The 21,818-nt window shown below is 41.1% G+C and overlaps 3 protein-coding genes across 3 annotated transcripts; all 3 read left to right on the forward strand.

Annotated features, from left to right (window-relative positions):
- The first annotated feature begins 2,498 nt into the window (after positions 1–2,498).
- On the forward strand, positions 2,499–3,230 carry LOC138031662 (craniofacial development protein 2-like). The gene has a single exon (XM_068879318.1). It carries the CDS (start codon positions 2,499–2,501, stop codon positions 3,228–3,230), a length of 732 nt encoding a protein of 243 aa, XP_068735419.1.
- Positions 3,231–16,448: 13,218 nt separating this feature from the next.
- On the forward strand, positions 16,449–17,399 carry LOC138031663 (uncharacterized). The gene has a single exon (XM_068879319.1). It carries the CDS (start codon positions 16,449–16,451, stop codon positions 17,397–17,399), a length of 951 nt encoding a protein of 316 aa, XP_068735420.1.
- LOC138031664 (uncharacterized) lies at positions 17,396–17,917 on the forward strand. Its single transcript, XM_068879320.1, has one exon. It carries the CDS (start codon positions 17,396–17,398, stop codon positions 17,915–17,917), a length of 522 nt encoding a protein of 173 aa, XP_068735421.1.
- The last annotated feature ends 3,901 nt before the right edge of the window (positions 17,918–21,818 follow it).

The following is a 21,818-nucleotide window of genomic DNA, read 5'->3' on the forward strand; positions in this document are numbered from 1 at the left end:
CCACTATAGTGTCCACGTGATTCCAGTTCCGTTCTAGACATCGACTACAGATCATTACACGACAATTTGGGTGTAAGGGACACCTCTGAAATGGTCGTTCTTCACTTTCTTCATTTGTCAACAAAATGCCACACACCACATATTTGCCATTTCTACCACCATTGACATATACTTTATTAACTACCGTAATGTGGGTCTTGTGGAAAGCGTAGCATAATCTAAGCGTCACCTTAAAAATACCACAATAGTGGGTTATTTTGTGATTACGAATACTATTTGTGCAAAACCACATTCCAATATCGGATGCTGACCTACGAATAAATAAAACACGAAACACATTAGGATTACGTTTTGAAATAAAAAGAAATCACTGGGTTTCATTGCCTAGCAAAATCCCACACTATGCTAACGTGTTTTGCGTGACACTCAGAGCGTAAGTTAAGCATTGTTTTAAAAAAATCACAATAGTGAGTTATTACGTGAATAACTTTAGAACAGAAATGACATTCCTGTGATGGACGTAATCCTATTAAACAAAAATACGAAATACGTTGGGATCGTGTTTGTAATGAAACGAATCACAATTAAAACATTTCAGTATCACCATATAATCGGGTGTTATCCGCCATATGTGTTTCCGTTTGTTTACAACACGCGATGAATATTCAAGTTTATAATATAACAAATAACGTCGTACGTTGAAAATATGGGCTTAGTGATTTTGGACAACAAATAAAAAAAATCGGTTTCTTATGGAGTTGTAAATCGACTTCAGAAGTCGTTATCATCGTCGTAGCCAGACGACCAACTCAAGTTATTATTTTTAGTCATTTTTACCACAGGTTGATTAGTTAATGGTTGAAGAAGACACACCAGGCATTTTTCTGAAAAAGCAAAAAGTGTGGACTATCAGTCTTCTGTACAGAATTTATCCGAAATCTTACCTAGTTTTTGTTGCTGTTGTTGTTAGCCGTTGATTTAGTGAAATTTATTTATACCTGAGTATGAAATTTGCATTAATTCATTTTACTAGTATGAGATTTCCCTTAATTTATTCTAGCTACGGACCGACAGTCCACGCTGTAGGTGTTATATAAACACACTATTTATATTGTTCGTAAATACGTTTCCCATCCTTGTGATAACAAAAAACATGCGCACATGTCTATCGTGGTTGTTTCTCTATCGCGTTTTCAATCGGTTCTTGAAGTCTTTGGTATATCTGCCAACGATCGTAAAACTCTTTTAATCTCCGCGTAAAATCTTCAAAAATCTGATGAATTTCTAATTGACATTGATTCACGTATAGCATAAATTCCAAATCATCCGTGTTCTTCATTAGTAAAGAGTTCAAATTGAAACTAGATTTTTCTGCATGGATTGTTTTATGGTCTTTGAAAAATCGATCAATACATTGTTTTCTGATGCTTTTGCTTGTGATTTAAGCTTAGCTTTCGTCTGGGTAGTTTTTTCGTTTGTTTCTCTAGGCATCGCGTCTAAGTTATAATAGGAGGTAGATTCTTCAGTCAATAAATTCACAAACGAATCCAAAGAATTCATAATAATAGACAACCCTTAGCAGGAGATGTTGTAATAATATTCACTTTGTGGCAATGGAAATGACACATATTACAATAAAAATGTGGGCCACACACGATTGGTCGATAAAAGTAGTCCAGAGATCGTAAATCTAACAGACGTCTACACTCATGACACAGGACCCAGTAAAACCAATCCCCTATTAAAATAAAGACCATTGTTTAGAAATACAATAATCATTCCATTTACAACTCAGACAAAATGTTTTGTTATCTTTATAATAGTCAGCTGGGTCTCTGACCCCCACTGGTACCATGTAAACCTGTGCTAGCTGTTTCATGGTTGGGTCGCAGTCGACTAAACCGGCTTCCCCACTAGGCTTTGGCCCTGTGAAAAGGGGTGGGGGGACACCCCGCAGAAATTTAAAAGTGACCTGTCCAAAAGCGGATGAACTGCTCGTGAGCCAACGGCCATCCCCTGCAGCCAGTGCTGGCACCAACGTACTGACCTCGTCATTCCTTGGATCCTGTCAGCCTTGGTTAAGTGTGGTTCGTGTCGCTTGGGCAACACACAAGTCCTCTTCACTGCCCGGGATCGTACAATGGAGAGGTCACTCCTTTGAAGCGCTATCACGGCGCTCCGGAACAACACGGTGGAAGATAGTTACAGGTTAAAGCTCATGTTCAATTGGCGTTAGACAGAGCGCCTCGGATTCTCTGCGATGGTGGGAGAGGCTGTTCAGCTCCATGGGTAAGCTACCGCCCGCCGCAAACCAAGCAGCCTCTGGTCAGTTAGGTGCTACCTCGCCACGTCCGCTGCTTTGATGAGGTGGTCAGGCAACCGCGGACGTAAATCACTCACCTGCTAAGCAGAACTCAACTACCGCATTCCGACTCGGAAGTTGGAATATTCGCACTCTTTGCCCGGGCTTCACAGATGACCCAGATCTGAACCTCCGCATGCAGGGCCTTCCACGGAAAACTGCACTTTTAGACCATGAACTCACAAAGCTTGCTGTCGACATTGTCACACTGCAAAAGACCAGACTGGCCGGGTCTGGCTCGATCACGGAACAACATTACACCTTTTTCTGGTCTGGGAAACCCGAAGGCGAACACGGCATCCATGGAGTGGGCTTTGCAGTGGCAGACAAGTTGCTGAAAGACCACTTGATGGACACACCGGTTGGAATCTCTGAAAGGATCATGCAAATGAAGATAAATTGCGATGCTACCCCAGTGCATTTGATCAGTGTGTATGCACCAACGCTACCTAGTGAAGATCTTGTCAAAGATGTCTTCTATGACACCCTCAATGCAGTACTGAGCAGGATACCGCCAGATGACCATGTGTCGTTACTCGGCGACTTCAATGCTAGAGTCGGTGCTAACCACGCTGCATGGCCGGACATCATAGGACTCTACGGCATTGGAAAAATGAACGAAAATGGACAAAGGGTGTTGGAGCTCTGCAGCAAAGACTCTGCATCGCAAATATATGGTTCAAACAGAAAGTGTATCAACGTGTCTCCTGGAGGCACCCACGATCTAAACACTGGCATCAACTGGACCTTGCAATCACGAGGAAAAGGGACATCGGTTTGTTTAAATGGTCAAGGACTTACCACTCAGCTGACGGTGAAACTCACCACTCTCTGGTACTCTCACAAGTCAACCTTTCAAAGAATTTAAATTACAAAAAAAAACCTTTCAAAGAAGAAACCTGCGCCAAAGAAGCAAAAGATCCGACCACGTCTCAACACTATCGCGATGAAACAGACAGACAACATCAGTGCGTTGTGCACGGCACTGGAGGCTAAATTGACCGCAGGTGCCCCTGAGGAAACGAGAAACCTGGATGAAACCTTGGAACACTTGAGGACTGCACTGCATGACGAAGCAGTTGAATCCTTCGGAATAAGAGACCACCTCGTGAAGACTGGATGACTGAGAACGCTGATATCCTAGAACCACTTCTGTCCATCAAAAACAAAGCCCACAAAGACCACATAAACAGACCGACTTGCAGCACGAAGACCAAACTGAAAGAATCTTGCTGCCAATTTCAGAAGGCTGCCCGGCGCTGTGCAAACAACCATTGGAACGTACTCTGTGACGAAATCCAGCAGGCCGCTGGCGTCGGGGACCTACGGGAGATGTATCGCGGACTCAGGAAGGCCACTGGACCTAGTGCTGAGAAAGTTTGTTCTTTGAAATCGACGACTGGAGAGCTCATCACCGACTCTACCAAACAACTGGAACGCTGGGTCGAGCACTACTCTGCACTTTACGGAGAACCACGCAACATTACAGCCGCAGCATTCACCTCTACTCCGAGCTTTGACGACGAAATGTGAGAACCGCCTGCTGCCAGATCTGTAAAACCTTCTTTGTATTGGCTGGTGTAGCGGAAAATTTCCAACAGCGATGAAAGATGCCAAAATTGTGACTGTTCAAGAAGGGAGACAAAGGTGACTGCAATAACTATCGTGGAATTTCACTGCTAAGTGTGACCAGGAAGGTCTTTGCGAGAGTGCTACTACCAAGACTCCAAAAACTTGCAGACCGCATCTTCAACGGACATGATCTTCTCAGTGCGACAAATCCAAGAGAAATGCAGAAAACAAAGAAGACCTCTCCACATAGCCTTCGTGGACCTCACAAAAGCTTTCGACATGGTGAGCAGAGAGGGCCTATTCGCTATCCTTCAGAAACTGGGATGTGCATCAACATTGCTTAGCCTTGTGAAATTGCTTCACGATGACATGACAGCCTCGGTCTCCTTTGAAGGAGCCATGTCAAAAAGTTTCCCTGTAAGCACCAACCTTGTTCAGAATCTTTTTCTCTGTATTGCTTTACCACGCCTTTGGGAGTCATGAAGATGGGAATGATGTGTACATTCACACATGCTCTGACGGAAAACTGTTCAATTTGGCTCGTCTACGTGCAAAAACTAAAGTTCGCACAGTGCTGGTACGTGAACTTTTGTTTGCGGATGATGCTGCACTCGTTTCACTCAGTGCCAGCGGCCTACAACTCCTGCACAACAAATTTAGTGCAGCCTGCGCTGAGTTCGCACTGGCAATTAGCACAAAGAAGACAGTGGTGATGCACCAAGGTGATCCATCACCAATCATAGTTAACGGTCAAGAACTAGAAAGTGAAGAGAACTTTGCGTATCTAGGCTCCACTATCAACAGAGGGTTCACCATTGAACAAGAGTTGCAGACTCGCATAGGAAGAGCAGCCTCCACTTTCAACAGTCTTCGTGAACGAACTTGGCTCAACAAATACTTGACTATTCGCACAAAGTGCCGCATCTACGAATGCTGCATCTTCAGCACTCTGCTTTACAGAGCCGAAACCTGGACCACATATGCCCGCCACGAAAAGAAGCTGAATGCCTTCCATCTCCATTGCCTACGGCGCATCATGGAGATAAACTAGTGGGAGAGAATCACAAATGAAGAGGTATTATCGCGTGCTGGTAGCTGCTCACTGTTCCAGATTCTGAAGATTCGAAGGATGCGCTGGCTGGGACATTTGCGTAGGATGCCTGATGGTCGCCTTCCCAAAGCCATTCTCTACAGTGCGTTGTGCCAGGAGCCCATCTGGAGCGTGCAACTTCCATACAGCTCCTGTGAAACGGCGTTTTCACAAGTAGGTTTATTTTTAGACTAGCCCTTCCCGTGAATTAGGTAAAAAAACAAAGGCAGTACCGGTTCGGTGACTCTATGACTTCAGCTTAATTTCTTGTAATTGGTCATCGGGCTCCTGTGGGAGTCTTCTTCACGGGAAATTCAATGTAAAAATAAATCGGTCTGTGAAAACGCCGTTACACGAACACAGTAGAGTTGTAGGCTCCAGGTCATGGGTTGGTTGTGCACGGGATCGAAACCCAGAGGTCGCCTATCCTGCGCTTCAAGGACGTGGCAAAACTTGACTTGGTGGCCCTGGACATAGACACTGAAAGATGGGAAGAACTTGCTGAGGACAGGACAGGCTCGAGGAATGCACTCCGAAAAGGAGGGAAAGCATTTGAGGCCCAATGGCTCGAAAAGCCGGCGATTCAAAGACTAGCCCTGTGACACTAACATTGCACTATGTAAATATCTCCAAGATTGTTTGCCATATATATAATCTAAACACTTATTACGGGACAATATCACATGACATGTGTATTATCAAATCAAAATTATCATATGTTAATATGTTCTCGTCCACGTTGGGTTTTGATTCAACAAAAAATCTATTTAGTTTAGGTGCTGGTTTTGTGGGTTTAGCAGGATTATTCATTTTGTTTTGTTCTTGCTGACGGCGTAACAATAAACGCTTACTCCTACGAACTATAACAAAACAAAACAAAACAAAAATCATTGATCATCAAACACATCCTGGTTTAATATTGCATCAGTACAAGGACAAAATTGAAAACAATAGTCACACATATTTTTGATGTTTTTTGTCGAAATGGGTAATTTTAGAAAATTCACAATTATCACACTCGTTTAAACAATCTTTACAGAACATACTATTTACATGTCTTGTGAAGTATTCACACTTCCAACACAGCAGATCTATTCCAACATAAAGTATTGTTGTTTTGAGTAGTTATTATAACCTTTACTTTACGACACATTGCTTTGTATTCTAAAACCAAAATTAAAAATATTTAGTAGTATGACAATTAAAACACTGTATTTTATTATTTCTATGTAGTTCAACATTAAAATGTTTTAAAAAATGATTATGTAGATCTAATTTAACTAGGAAGCTTTTATTAGATCCGCATAAAGAACATTCTGAAAAAAAGAAACAATTAATAACAGGTAGCACATCTTAAATATTCAGTCACTGTTAATGTGTTTTTATTTATTACGAAAATAGATTTAGCTTCGGCTGTGTTTATCCATCTCCCACAGAATCCACATGGAATAAAATACCAATCTACAAAAATAAACTAAAACTTTTTATTTTTATTTTTTTCTACTTACATCAAATCTCTTTTACTCCTTCTTTAGATGTTGCTTTATTGTTTGTATTTCTTCTTGTAAAAATCTATTCTTTATTTCAAGACGTGAAACGATTGTCGACATAGTTCAAGATAGCAAAACAATTCTTTTATTAAAACATGAAAAAAAAACAGAAAACATTTTTTAATTACCTTTATAACGAAATTCGACTAATTTATGATTGTTTCTACACGATAAACAACAAAACAAAATACCAAATAAATCGTACTTAGTTGGTTTTAAACAGTAAAAACAATATCCAAATTCTAGAAAAAAAACGAGAAAATTATAGGATCTACCAGTATAACGAAACTTGATTATTCTACGATTTGCCCCACACCATGAACAAAATCCAAATAAATCATATTGTGTTGGTTTCAAACAATAAAAACAAGATTCAAATTCTAGAAAAAGGAGAGAACATGTAAAAACTTATGATTTTTTATCCACATCGCCAATGTTTAAAACGAGATAAAAAATGTTTTTTAACTTTGCTTCCATAGAGTTAAATCTCGTTTCGAACAAAAGTTGTCCTAGCAATAACGTGCTTAATAGCTGAATGGAGATGTTAGTGTCATCTTCGTCTAACCCTATGGTGTAATAGACTAATAAAAGAAAAACATTGCTTATCAAATAGTCTGTTGTCGTTTTGAGAGTTGCAGAGCAAATTTGTTGCAGCTATGATCTTAGTGTTGCTTTTTTGTTTTTGCTTTCGTTTTTGTTTCATTTTTGAAAATCACCACCTGATCTCGTTGAAATCCCCAGTGAAATGTTTTATTCTGTTGGACCTAACATTGGCGTTTTTCACGCGCAATTGACTAAGTATTTTAGCACGGGTTCCTTGAACATCTGCCACTATTCCATAATTACACTTTGTTCCACCGTCTTTCTTAATGTACCGACCACATTCGAAAAAAAATTGTCGTGCCATTCCATGTGTTTTTCTGCGTTTGGATCATTAGCTCTTTTCACGGTGGCTCGTATGTGTTTATGTCTATATAGAGTTAAACTGGCTTCGACACCGTGTTTGCATTTAGGTATTTTACCGTTTCGACCAGGTTTAAAACGATCCAATACATTGACTGTCGCATTGGCCAACATCCACCAGTATTCGTTGGTCGTGTTACACCACGGTAATTTGCACATTAATTTGCACATTAATCCCCACATTAAGATTTTTGTTGTCATCGCGTAGTGAAGTGGCTAAAACAGTGTTACAGAGTGGGCAAGGTACTTCGCTAATGTTCTCACCGTTTTGGGCTGCATTTGCGTCCGAATTGGACGACGATGCAGCAGCAGCAGTTGTAGTAGTTTCTTCTTCATCTCACTTTCTCTTTTTCTGCTGCATCCCCGAACCACTTGCTTGTTGTTGTTTTAAAACACTAGCTCCATCATCATTATCAATACCACTACTTCTATCTTCATTTCCTGTTTCTTCTTCTTCATAATCTCCACTTTCCATATCACCAGCATCTTCATCCTCTGTATCGTATCCTTCCATCTCTGCTTCGCTCTGGATGAATGGATTTTTGTTTACTAGGGGTTTTTTTGCCCCTGTGCTATCTCCATATCATCGTTTCTTCTTATTATTCCTCTTTAACAATGTTAACATCTGATAGAAAAAATATAAAAATATATTAAAACATTATTTTCCTCTATGTGAGGAATCGATAAAAAAAAATACATACACTTCTGTATCGTAAATACACTTCTGGGTTTGGGTTCAGCAGTAGCAACATTGATATTGGGATCGATGACCATAACGTCCACTTCGTCTGTTTCGAAATTCATCGGCATAGCCATGGTTCTCCATGGCTTTGGAGAGACAAAGAGTACAAGCGGGCGGGATGTGGAAGGTGAATAAAAAAATACCTATGCTCAGTCTTGTTTTTTGGGTTTCGGTTCAGCATTGTTAACAGCGTCATTCACAATGACAACATCAGCATCGCTGGAATCAAACCTCATTGGTGTAGCCATCTGGATTTGGAGAGATTTTGTTTTGTAGTAGAAAAGTTTTGCACTATTTGGTTGGTAAAGGCTAAAATGGTATGAGTGTTACCGAGGAAAGTAAGGTTTTTTATAGGATTAAGACACAGCACGATAAAGATTATTGAATTTTAATAAGCGGTTTTCAAAATAACAATGATATTACAATATAATCATTAAGTTGCAATCATCTTCCATGTTTTGGTAAAATATCGTCTGTGTTTGGGAAATGTTTTGTTACTACGTGTTCTCATCGTAATGTCGTTAATAACACCACTTTCTTTCTGATATGATTCCTTTGTAAATGTTGGCATCAAAGAATCGTCTATCTCGATTTTACTTGGCATGAGACCCATGGGATCGTATACTTTATTTAAAAAATCAAGATATCTATCTACAGATTTTTTTGAAACTGTAGAAGTAGATCCACGTGAGTTATTACCAGCGGATGTTGTTGTTGTTGTTGTTGTTGTTGTTGTTGTTGTTGTTGTATTGCCGCCATAGTTTTTGGTTTCCTGTATGGGAACACCAATGGGTTGATTAGTAATATCGTTCAATCGATATTCCGGTTATATCGTGGAGTGTCTTATGACATTAAAAGCTGTTTGACGTGTCATTTCACTTCGGACGTAATTAGGAAAGCTATCTTTTCTTATTTTCCCACCATAAGTATTTAAAATACGTCTTTTTAAGCGTATCAATAATTCTCTCGTGATTCCGTCTGGAAAAGGAATACCTTTGAGACACCTATCTGTTTCGAGTTTTAATATGGCTCAATATAGGTTGAAAGCATACAATGCTTGAGATTGCTCCGTGACACGTAATTTTATGCTAGAAATATCAACACTTAAGTCCGGAGTTTTCATTCGAGAGCGGCGGGGATCTAACCCGAAGGTCGTGGGTTCAATTCCCACCCTGGTCAGAGTTTTTCTCTGTCCTTGTGTGGGCCCATTTCCATCTGTAGGGCTAACGCTCACATGGTTCATATGGGATTGAAATATAGCACTTCACATTACACTCTATTCAGTTAACTCTGTTTAAAATATAAGTGCTACACGGCCAACGTTTGTATAAACGAAACCTTTCCTTGTACTTGTACATGTTCATTGCCGTGACTTTAACATCTTCACTTCCCACGGCCTGCTCCCGTCTGACCTTGTAGCTCAGTCGGTAGAGCGGCGGAGATCTAACCCGAAGGTCGTGGGTTCAATTCCCACCCTGGTCAGAGATTTTCTCTGTCCTTGTGTGGGCCCATTTCCATCTGTAGGGCTAACGCTCACATGGTTCATATGGGATTGAAATCTAGCACTTCACATTGCACTCTATTCAGTTAACTCTGTTTAAAATATAAGTGCTACACGGCCAATGTTATTCTGTAGTTTGGTCATTTCTGGGACTCTGATGCCCACACCAGTTGGATTATTAATGGTATTAAATGTTCTACTGACTTCGATCACGACCATGGGATCCGATTCCACCTATGGAATGGCGATACTTTCACCACTCTGTGAAAGTAATTGCCTATGTTAAATTTAAAGGGCGTGGTAAATTTTTTTCCTCAAACGATCTGCTTTTTCCACGTTTTTCATTCGCTCGGACAATAAACGGCCCCCATTAGCGGAATTCACGTCTGCCGGTCTAAGTCCACCGAGAGCACCGTGGGGTCTGTGCTTATATTGTCGTACGATTCTTCCTAGAGCAATACTCAGCCGCTCTTGTAGTGTTCTATTGAAGCGTTCTACCACACTAGCTCTGGTCACACTTTTTGAAGAAAAATGACCAATACCATTCTATTTACAATAAGCCGAAAATTGTCTATTAAAAAACTCTCCACCATCGTCCGTCTGAATTAACACGGGTTTACCCCTTCGTTTTGAAAAGTGAAGACTCAAAGTACATAAACTCAACTGGTTTAATGACTGAACTATAAACTTATAAGCAGTCATGTCCGGGACCAGGGACAATAACAAGCTAAATCGAGCACATGTAAATAGAAAGATCTGATTGGCTCTTACTTACAATGCAATAACGTTACACCCTTCCTTGTTTAAGAAAGAGAAGGGTAAACTTCATGCAACAACTGGAAGATGCAAAAGTAATCTGAATAAAACCGAATGTCCTCAATGTATAGTTCCTTTGTGAGCGTTCCAATTCATAAGCAATATCGCTAGTTAGTTCTAACACAGTCACTTCAATTGAACAAAGTCCTTTAGGTAACTTGGTGGTTTCGAGACACGACCACTGCGAGTAACTGGCAAGTCAGTTGACGTTACAGGCTTGGTTGGAACTGGAATTTCTTTAGGCTTAGCACTACTGTTTACTTTGTCTTCAGGAACCACTGATTTAGTGGCATCTGTGGGCAGTTGAACTTCCTGGGAGATGCTTGATTCTCCGGATATTGGATTGGCAGAGGGGACCAAATTAGTAGGTGCTGCCACCGGCGAGCTGTCTCCTACCGGGTTGGTACTGGCACACATTGGCTCTTTGCTGCTTCGGAGATGTCTTCTATTTCTCCTGAAAACTCGTCCATCCTCAGTCCTTACGTCATACGACCTCACATCAACTTGTTGTTCTACACGTGCCTTGTACCATCGACCCGATCTGTCAGCAGGTTTAACACGCACAACATCTCCACTACTAAAGGGAGGAAGTTCCTTAGCACTGATATTGTAGTACCTTGCATCACCTGTTTTCTCTTGAGAAGTTTTCCGGGGACGTCTTCAACTATTTTGGGCTTGAGTAACTCATTTGTGGTTGGTATTAATGTTCGAGTGCGACGTCCAAACATCCTTTGTGCTGGAGAACTCGCAAGACCTTCCGAGGGAGTATTTCTCCATTCCAGTAAGGCAAGGTATATGTCTGATCTTGCTGCTTTAGACTTTTTCAGTAGATTCTTGGCTGTCTTGACTGAATTTTCTACTTTGCCGTTACTCTGCGGGTAGTGGGTAGAACTAGTGACATGTTCCATATCATACCTTTCTGCAAAATGCTGAATTTCAAAGGAGTTGAAAAGGGGACCATCGTCGCTCACTAGCCGGTTGGGAATCCCATGTCTTGCAAAGTGTCTTTTCAGGACTTGAATAACTTCGGTTGCGGCCTTGTCTTTAAGAGAATCAACTTCCAAGTAGTTCGAATAGTAATCCACTGTGCAGAGGTAGTCTTTGCTTTGGAAATGAAAGATGTCAGATCTAACTGTTTCCCAGGATCTAACTGTTTCCCTGATTACTAGTCGGGCATGCTAAGCCACTACACCATCAAGGCTACCACGCTAACTTTTATGTCTTCTAAACCCTGTCTTGGGTTCTAGAGGCAAGGATACACACTCAAGTGAAGGAAAGTTGGGCCCTAAGGATCCTCACGCTGCCAAGTCACCTCATTAATCTGCTGCCCAACTAGTAATCAGGGAGGCGTGGGATCGATTTCCGCTGAGGGCAAAAACCAATTTTTCGGGTGGGTGTGTCGAAAGGTAAAAATGTACGGTATACGTTCGTGTCTCATGGATATTGTCTATACCTTTCATTTGCCTCGAAATTTCTAACTTTCATGTGTTGTAAACCCAGTCTGGGGTTTTAGAGGCAAGGATACACACTCAAGTGAAGGAAAGTTGGGCCCTAGAGATCCTCACGCTGCTAAGTCACCTCATTAATCTGCTGCGTTGGCAGCATGGTAGCCTTGATGGTGTAGTGGCTTAGCATGCCCGACTAGTAAGCAGGGAGGTGTGGGTCTGATTCCCGCTCAGGGCAAAAACCAATTTTTCGGATGGGCGTGTCGAAAGGTAAAAGTGCATGGTATGTGTTCCTGTCTATACCTTTCATTTGCCTCGATGTTTTTAACTTGCAATGCTCACGCAAAAGGCCCGTTTCATAATGTTTTTCGGGTGTAATCTCGTCCACCCATCGACCCAACACATTAGCCGTGAGAATGTCTTCCTTATGCGTATCATTTGGATACTCCATAAAAATTATCGAATCCGTATGCGTATACAAAATACGATCGTCTTTCTTTAGTAACCCCTCTAGCAAAAATTTTAAACGAGCGAGAGCGGTAGTAAATATTCCATGAACCATATCGCCCTTACTGTCGTGTTTTACAAATTCTTTTTGAACACGATGTGTCATCAACAAAACCTCTTTCGATAGAATTTGAAATTTTTTCTACACAAAGCAATCTTTATTAATCCAGGTAAACAATTCCTCTCGATTTGCCACTATGTCTTTTTCTTTTTTTCTTAAACGGATTTTTCACGAAACCACCCCAAAGAGAATTAAGCATAAATTTGGCAATCTAATCAATATATTCGTCTTTTTCGCGTTCTGTCATGTCGGGTCGTGGCCATCCACTACACTCTTCTTTTATACGAAAAAACATATCAACATAACTCTTAAAAAGAGTCTTACTCAATTCGCGCCAATGCCAAACTTCGTGAATTTTGTTTAGACGGTAACCCAAACTCATTGCTACATACACTTCCACGGTGGGATACGTCCCCGTCCAACCTTGTTCCTCATCCACGTGTTCACAGCTATTCAAGACGTAATTGTTTTCCTATGCGCACGTTCGCCACAATGCGGAAACAATGTTTTTTTTCATTTTTTCTTTCGATTCGGTAAGGTAAGACCGGGTGAAATAAATTCGTCGGCGGTGTCATGTCGACTTTCATCAACCCAAAATAAGCATTGATGGAATCATCAAAATCATTTCGCTTCACTTCTGGGAAACCAACGGGGTATTCTCCATTTCGCATCACATCAGGATACAGGCTCTTTATGTCATAATAACGTATACGACTTTCGTGGCATTTTCTCTTCAGACTCTGATAAACGCTAGTGTTCCCCTTTCTGCCACCGTAGAGAGCATCTCTGGGTAAAATTCCAGAACTCCCACAAAACCGTCACCGGTGATGACGCCTTCGTTACTAGCCAGGGTATGGAAATCTCCTGAGCCACCCACTAGAGGTAAGCGAACATCTCTCTCCATGGTGATCTTTTTTTCACCTTCTGTGGAAGAGGACGTTCGAAGTTGACCTCCAAAATCAACTCTGTTCCGAAAGGCTAGACATTCCTTGAAAATTTCCGAATGAGATTCTTCGGGATAACCTATCTCACGAGTGATACCTATGGTGTGTGATTTGAGGTGGACATATCAAAAAACCAAATTCGACAATCCTGTCATCATGCAATTTCCAACTCCAACTCCAACACCCGGAAAAGGATCTAGCGAATCCGCCGAGTCCTCTCGAAAAGTGACATTTCTAACCTCTTCGCGAAATTTTTCGAAACCCTGTCGTAACAGAGATATGTCCGCAGCACAATATTTTTTTCAAATTGTTCTGAAAATTCCATGTCAAACCTTTCGAACGTTGTCTTTCATACCACTCGTTAAAATCGTTAGTTTTGACGTCTTCTTTCCAAAAATATTTTTTGTCTGGTATGCCACCGACATAATTCCAATTCTCACTAACATTGAATTCGTGTGGAAAATAAACTTTCCCAGTGGCGTCATTAAACGTTTTGGTAAACGTCCTAAGTTTCTCCTGAATATAACACGACAAATCCAAGAAAACCATCCCACCCACTTTAAATTGCTTTATACGACTACCATCGAAAATAATTTTAGGTCTCACCCAGGTTTGTTTCAAATAACCACATAACAGAATGTGACCATCAAAACCTCTGGCATTGTGCGCAACATCGTCCAACAAACTTTTTTTTCCAAAAAATAACAATTCCATCAATTTTTGGACACAGTCTTCATCCATGAACGTGAGCTGTCGATGTTTTCGTTCGGCAAATTGTAAAACACAACAATTGGGCGTGTAATATTTACTACCGTCATCGGGGTTAACATCGGTTCGCGTTTCAAAATCGTAAGAGACAAATTCTCCTTCTTTTTCGAGCATTTTTTTCATTTCACTCTTGGAAACACTCCTCACATAACATCTGTGTTTGGCTCTGGTATCGTCTTTACAATTACGCATGTAAAACACCCTTGCAAGCGGCCAAATCTTTCTTGCAATAACGACACACCATCACGGATTCACAGGCAATTTTCATGGGATACATGGGTGAGGCATCCTTTTGTAAATCATTTTCACTCTCTACCATTAAACAAACGACCGCAATACTCACACTCTACAAAATCTGTAACAGCCTTGACTGCGTCGCATCTACATTTACAATGTTTACACAATTCAAAGTCACAGTAATGTCGATTGAGTGACTTAACAACACTATTACAACCCTTACAGTAATAACCACGAGCAAACCCCAAATAATTTCTCATATGTTTAACAAATACATAATGTCCTCTAGTGACGCAAAGATAAATAGTCTTACTGCGATGTGCTTCTTTATTCACTTCAGCAACCACGACATTCTCCTTGTCTCTGTCGATTACAACCAAATCATATTCCCCGAATAGTTCATTTTCGCGAAAAATCCGTTTCAGTTCCACCAGCGTGATAGGATGATCTTCATTTCTCTTCAGGTATCGTGGTACCCTTGCGACTCTACACAAACGCAATATCTTTCTCCTAAATTCTCTCTTTTGAGCATTATAACGCAGACGACTCCACCTTTAGTTTTTTTTAATTTTCCTCCAACTGCAACCACTCCAAACCCAAAAGCAACGATGCAACACCACAGTAACCACCGCTAAACTCAAGTGGTGGTGATTTAACGGTTTGTCTATGTTTTTTTTAAAAATGATCCAACGTTCTCGCGAATAACTGTTTTTTAACACGTTCACTAGCTAAATGACCTGCTTCGCGCGACGTAGGAACATGTTCGACAATGATACGCAGTGATGGGTCTTGAACATTTACTTCCTGTTGACTGTTCAACACGTGTTGAATCTGATGGAATACATTATCCGCTCGAAAATTGCCTACCAACACGATAGCGGAAATAATACTACCCATCGGTAAATTATCCGACTCGATTCTAACCTGAACATAGTCTTCCTCAATGTAACGACTCTTTACAAATAACTCATAGTGCAGCTGAGCCATCATCGTCGCTAAGACAATCAACAACTGTTCCGACTCTCTCCTGCGTCGCTCCACATCGTCTTCTATAGAATCAATAGCCCTCCATTCATCCTCGACTAAAATGGGACGTAAGCCTAAAACACTAGTAGCTATGTATTATATGGCCTCTTTTTTCGTGTCCCAATGCAAACCGAGTCAGCTCGTATTCGCCATCCATGGCCAACACAAAGAAAAAACGTACTTAGACAACAGCCTTTTTCTTTCCTCAAACACATTTTTATTTCTTAAAATCTAACAGATATTACCCCTTCGTAAAACGCTAGAAAAATATTATACTCCCGATACTCCCGATGAAAAAATACTTAAAACAATGTTGAAACCATTCTTTATTATTAACTTCTATTAAAGGGTACTTCATCCCAAAATCTTTGCGAATGATCCTATATCGAGTATCACTTAACCATTGTATGTCTACCTGCCCCAGTACACCCTCGTGTCGAAACCGTGTTTCCCATCTTCGATACTTAAACACAATAGTTCTATTAAAAACACTCTCGGTGTGATAACGATCACGCTTCTCTAAAAACAACTGCATTTTTATGAACATATCGCATGCTAGCACTTTTGATGAAGCTAGAGTAATTAATGAATTATTTAAACAAAACTCGGCTGTTTCTCTAGAACATACAATCTCTTTAAAATCGTATTGATAGCAGGCGTAGTGTATTGATTACTAGTAATACTACTGCAACAAGGACATGATCATGATCACCTTATATGAAACTACTGCATGCTATTCCATGATGTGAAAGTACTGTTACCATGTAGAAGTAAAATAATCTTTGTGTTACAATATAAGATGATCGTTCAGTGAATAAAGGACATAACATAAAAAGCAATGGAAGAGTGTGCGTTTCTTCACTTATGACTACACCACACATTGGCGACGAGGATGGGATCGTAGCTGCAGATCCACCAAACCCGGCAGAAAATCCACACCAGCCAGAACCGGCAGAAAATCCACAACCGCCAGACCTGGCAGAAAATCTACTACAGCCAGAACCGGCAGAAATTCCACGAGTAATGGAACGGTCGTTGCCCGAACCCACGGAATTCAACATCGATGCAGCAGATCTGTACAGTGAATGGAAACACTGGGTGAGCGCGTTTGAAATTTATGCCATTGCCTCCGATCTAAGAAAGAAGGAAGATGCGATTCAGAGAACTACGATGCTGCACTGCCTTGGCCCCACAGTACAACGCATCCTCAAAACGCTCCCTGGAGAACACAAGTCCCTCGAAGAGGTGAAAACTGCCCTCAGTGGATACTTTGCACCAAAATGGAACGTTGTGGCAGAGCGTTACAAGTTCAGGTTGCGAGCGCAAAAGGCAGACGAGTCAATAGACACGAACCTGTCGAAGCTCCGAGAGCTGAAAAAATCATGCAACTTTGGCACTCTAGAGGTGGAGATGATCCGGGACCAAATCGTCGAGAAATGTTCCTCACGTACCTTCAAGGAGAAACTTCTTCAACAAGACGATCTGGATCTCGCAAAGACGATTAGAATTGCGCGAAGTGCAGAAACGGCCGTACAAGAAGCGCGATTGCTGTCACAAGGCACCAAAGAAAACCCGATCCATATCGACCACGAGCACGCTTCCCGCGGATTTCCAGCGAAACCGTTCAGTTGTTATAGATGTGGTCGACCCGACGGACACACTCCTGACGAATGCGGTGCAACCAAGTCCACAAGGAATATCTGCAAAAAAGTTGGACACATGCAAAAGGTTTGTCGCTCAAAGCCCAAGATGGCACATCCAGCAAACCGGCACAAAAAGAGGCCTGCAAAGAAAGAAAAGAAACTCCAAACATGAAGGTCCGCAGCTTGAGATCCAAACCTGCTAATTGGCTTGAAGACAGCTCAAGTGACGAGAGCGAACCAGTACTCTCCTTGAACAATGTTGACAGTTCCATTACGGTACAAATTAGTGGACAAAGGACCAAAATGATAGTCGACACTGGTTGTAAGTACAACATAATATCCTCACAGTTATATAAATCACAATTTAGGGATTGTGAACAGAATCGAACTCAAAGACGCTTCACTGCGTATGGACAGAAAGAACCGCTAAATTGTAATGGTTATTTTAATGCCACCATCAAAGCCAGCGATAAGACTATCAATACTAAGGTTTACGTAATAGAGGGTAACCCGGAGTCATTACTGGGACGAGACTCTAGTTTCAAGCTAGCGATACTTACCCAAGTAAATTCAGTCGATCAGACCAGTGATCAAAACGAGCTGGCTCCTTTACTCAAGGAGTACGATGATGTTTTCCAAGGTTTGGGAAAGGTCACTGATTTTGAGCATAAAATTACCATTGACCCATAGGTCAAACCTGTCAGTCAGGACTTAAGACGCATTCCCGTAAGTCAAATTGAGGCAGTAAATAATGAACTTGACAGGATGTTAGAACAAGATATCATTGAAGAGGTCACTGAAGCTAGTCCTTGGGTTTCAAATTTAGTAATTGTTCCCAAGAAATCGGGCGATCTAAGAGTATGTTGTGATCTTAGAGAAGTAAATAAGGCTGTTATAAGAGAGCGATACCTTTTACCCAAGGTTGAGGATACCTTGCATGCAATGCATGGCTCTAAGTATTTCGCAAAGATCGATGCTAAGAGTGGATTCTTTCAGCTCACGTTAGCTGAAGAGTTGCGTTATGTTACCACATTTATTACACCGCGTGGTTGTTATCGGTTTAAGCGAACTCCCTTCGGTCTTAGTGATGCGAGCGAAGCTTTCCAAAGAATGATGGAAAAGATCTTGTTTGGCATTGAAGGTGTCCGCATTTCGGTAGATGACGTTATCATTTATGCTGAAACCATGGCAGAACTTGTCAACCGCGTCCGCAAAGTTTTCAATCGATGTTGTGAGTACAACCTCAAGCTCAATCGAAGCTAATGTGAATTCGCAGTGAAACAAATTTCAATTCTAGGCCATGTTGTGTCTGAAAAAGTCATCGAACCCGACCCAGCGAAAACGGAAGCCATCAAAGCTATGCCACCGCCGCGAAATTTGTTCAAAATTATGCTAACATTGTCAAACCGTTACGAAAGCTCACTCGGAAAGAGCAGAAATGGTCATGGGGAAACGACCAAGCAAAGGCATTCAAAGCCTTGAAAGAAGCGCTATCAGGCGCACCGGTCTTGGCTTGTTTTCGCGTTGATGCTCCAACTTACGTCGTTACAGACGCCAGTCCAGTTGGTCTCGGCGCCATTTTACTCCAAGATCAAGGTACCGGTGAATGTAAACCTATTGCGTATATCAGGCGATCACTAACACTGACGGAAAGGAGGTATTCACAAATTGAGCTCGAAGCGCTAGGTTGTGTTTGGGCAGTCGAACGTTTACACAATTACTTATTTGGTATAAAATTCACTTTATTAACCGACAACAAGCCTCTTTCTAAGATGTTTGACCCACATTCAAGCAAAGTTTTACCTCCGCGCATTCAGCGTTTAGCTTGGAGATTACATCAGTATAACTTCTGTATTCAGCATATAGCAGGAAATGCAAATACCGCAGATTCGTTGTCACGATTGCCATCCAGGCAAGACGACCTTTCGGACACTGGTTTTGTTTGCGAAAATTATGTGCGATTCGTTTCCACATCAAACATGTCAGACCTTCAGGCCGTGACCCTTTCAGACATGCAAACCAAAACCAGCAGAGACGTCACGCTGTCCAAATTACTTGTTCAAATTCAAAGCGGAAAATGGTCGCATGATCTGAAACCATACGATAGGGTCAAGGAGGAATTATCTGTTTTTGATGGAGCAATTCTTAGAGGAAATGGAATTGTTGTTCCACAGTCGCTGCAAAAGCAAATTCTAAAATTAGCGCACGAAACACATCAAGGAGTCGCAATTTCTCAGAACACGCTTTTTCTGGCCCGGGATGGACGAAGCAGCCGAAACAATGATCAGAAATTGTCAAGCTTGCGTGCTGGATCAGGCGTTGAATAAGTACACGCCGTTTCAGCCAACACCTTTACCTCGAAGCCCTTGGGTAAAAGGTGCAGTGGATCTCGTTGGTCCAATCGAAAGCAAATGCATATTGACTTACATCGATTACTATTCTTCTTATCCCGAAGCATGTGTTTTGAAAGAAATCACTTCGCGCGAAGTCATTAAAGCATTAACTGACATATTCGCCAGATTCGGGTTTCCCGAAGAAATCGTTTCTGACAATGGAAAGCAATTTGTAAGCGAAGAGTTCGAAGCTTTCCTTAAGTCGCGTGGAATAAAGCCCATTCGTGTGTCACCATATTATGCTCGAAGCAACAGGAAGTTAGAAAGATTTCATAGATATCTTAAGAAAAATTTCCGAGCGGTGATCTCTGAAGGCAAATCCTGGCAAGAGGAGTTACCTAAAATTCTCATGCTCTACAGAGCAAGTCCACATCCAGTCAGCGGGAAATCGCCAACTATGCTATTGTTCAATAACGAAATTCGTATTCAGTGCCGCACATTGAGTCTAACTCAAATACAGCAGCGTCGGCGCTCGATCACGTCCATCGGGCAAAATGCAACTTGCATCAAGCGCATTTAAAATAATATCACAATGTCAAGCAACATGCAACTCCGCATAATTTCAGAGTTGGTGATATTGTACATTGTGCTAACATGAAGCAAAACAAATTGGACTTGAAGTTCTCCTCAGCAAAGCACGTGATCATTGAGACCAAAGCGCGAGACACGTTCAGTCTAGTCAACGTTAGAGTCCTTGAAGGTCTATAAGATTTGATTAAGTCAGACGAATGAGACAGTTAGTTATTGAGGATTTTGAAGGTAAGAAGTAAAATCTTATATTGAATTCTTTGCCCACTGGATGGCCAAATTCTGTAGGCTACACAGAATTCAAGTAAGATATTCAGATTTGTGAGAAAAGGTGAGGACTCTGGCTGTCAGTAGCATTTTGTACCAGTTGTAGCTTTTGCACTGAAAATTTAGACAGGCCATAAATAAGCAAGTTGCAAAAATCTAATAAGAAGAAATGAATGCGTGAATAAGTGTCTCACAGGCCTTAACGCTGATATGTTTCCTGATTTTGCAAATGTTCCTTAACTCTTTCACCCCTGAAGAGGCCCCCATTGACGAGTAAAATCGTCTGGTGTTGGACAAAGTATTTCTCTAAGTATCACTCTCAGGAGGGAGAGGGTTAAAGGTGACATAGTTTTTGAGTGGACCTAGATGTGGTTATTACCCATTCACCCCTGAAGAGGCCCCCATTGACAAGTATAATCATCTGGCAATAGACAGAGTAAAATGTATCAGTATCACTCTTAGGAGGGAGAGGGTTAAATGAAAAAAGCAGGATTTACAAATAGCAGCAACATGAGGTTCAAGAGACATATCCTCGTTTGGGATAACGCCCGAATTTTGATAGTATTGCTGTGCTGATTGTTGATGCCCCATTAGTATCCCGTATCTCTAAAAATCTGACCTTTATCCCGCTAATTCCTGTGGTTTGTATCACTAAAATACCATTTCGGTTTTTTAAATATCCTGCATCCCGTTAATCCCCCCCCCCCCCCCCCACCAAAATATCCCATATCCCTATAAGTTTTTTACTTCAATCTCCTGTATTCCTGATAACCCCTAATAGGGCCTCGTTGGTTCCACTGGATAATTTAGTAGCATTAATAATAAGAAATAACCTCTTTCTGTTTTTACAACAAATAACTTCTAGTTAAATTATAGCTTTACATTTCTGGTAATCTCTCCCCATTTTCCGAAGTTTACCCGTGCTTGTAGTTCACTGTAACTGGACATTTTGTGTTAACTGTTTGTGCATCCCACGGATACGCCCTTAAAGGCGTCTTGTTGTTTTGAATAATAATAATAATAATAATAATACTTTATTTCTTAAAAACGCATGTCACGTAAGTCTCAATGCTTTTTACAAAGACAGGTTAAAACATAAAGATAAAAATAAAAAAAGAAGACGGGTAACATGGGCTTGGAACTTTAGGAATTGTTTATCAATGAAGTCTTGAAGTGGAACTGTACGGGTTATCTCGTATAGCTTTTGATTAGAGATTATGAAATTATAATCACCATTTTGTGGGTCTTTCTTGGCATATCCTTTGTAAACCATTCTTCGTAAGAAACTGCGGTAGATCACGTCAAGTCGCTCTTTTTCCAATGGGTTTAAATTCCATGCTTGGACTGAATACAGAAGCCTTGAGCGTACTATACTGTCAAGTAGTGAAACGCGGTCTGGGAGG

Source organism: Montipora capricornis, chromosome 14 (assembly GCF_036669925.1).
Source record: "Montipora capricornis isolate CH-2021 chromosome 14, ASM3666992v2, whole genome shotgun sequence".
NCBI lineage: Eukaryota > Metazoa > Cnidaria > Anthozoa > Scleractinia > Acroporidae > Montipora > Montipora capricornis.

Coding starts and splice junctions, on each gene's coding strand:
- LOC138031662 (XM_068879318.1), top strand. CDS start 2,499: ATGCAGGGCCTTCCACGGAAAACTGCACTTTTAGACCATGAACTCACA.
- LOC138031663 (XM_068879319.1), top strand. CDS start 16,449: ATGACTACACCACACATTGGCGACGAGGATGGGATCGTAGCTGCAGAT.
- LOC138031664 (XM_068879320.1), top strand. CDS start 17,396: ATGAAGGTCCGCAGCTTGAGATCCAAACCTGCTAATTGGCTTGAAGAC.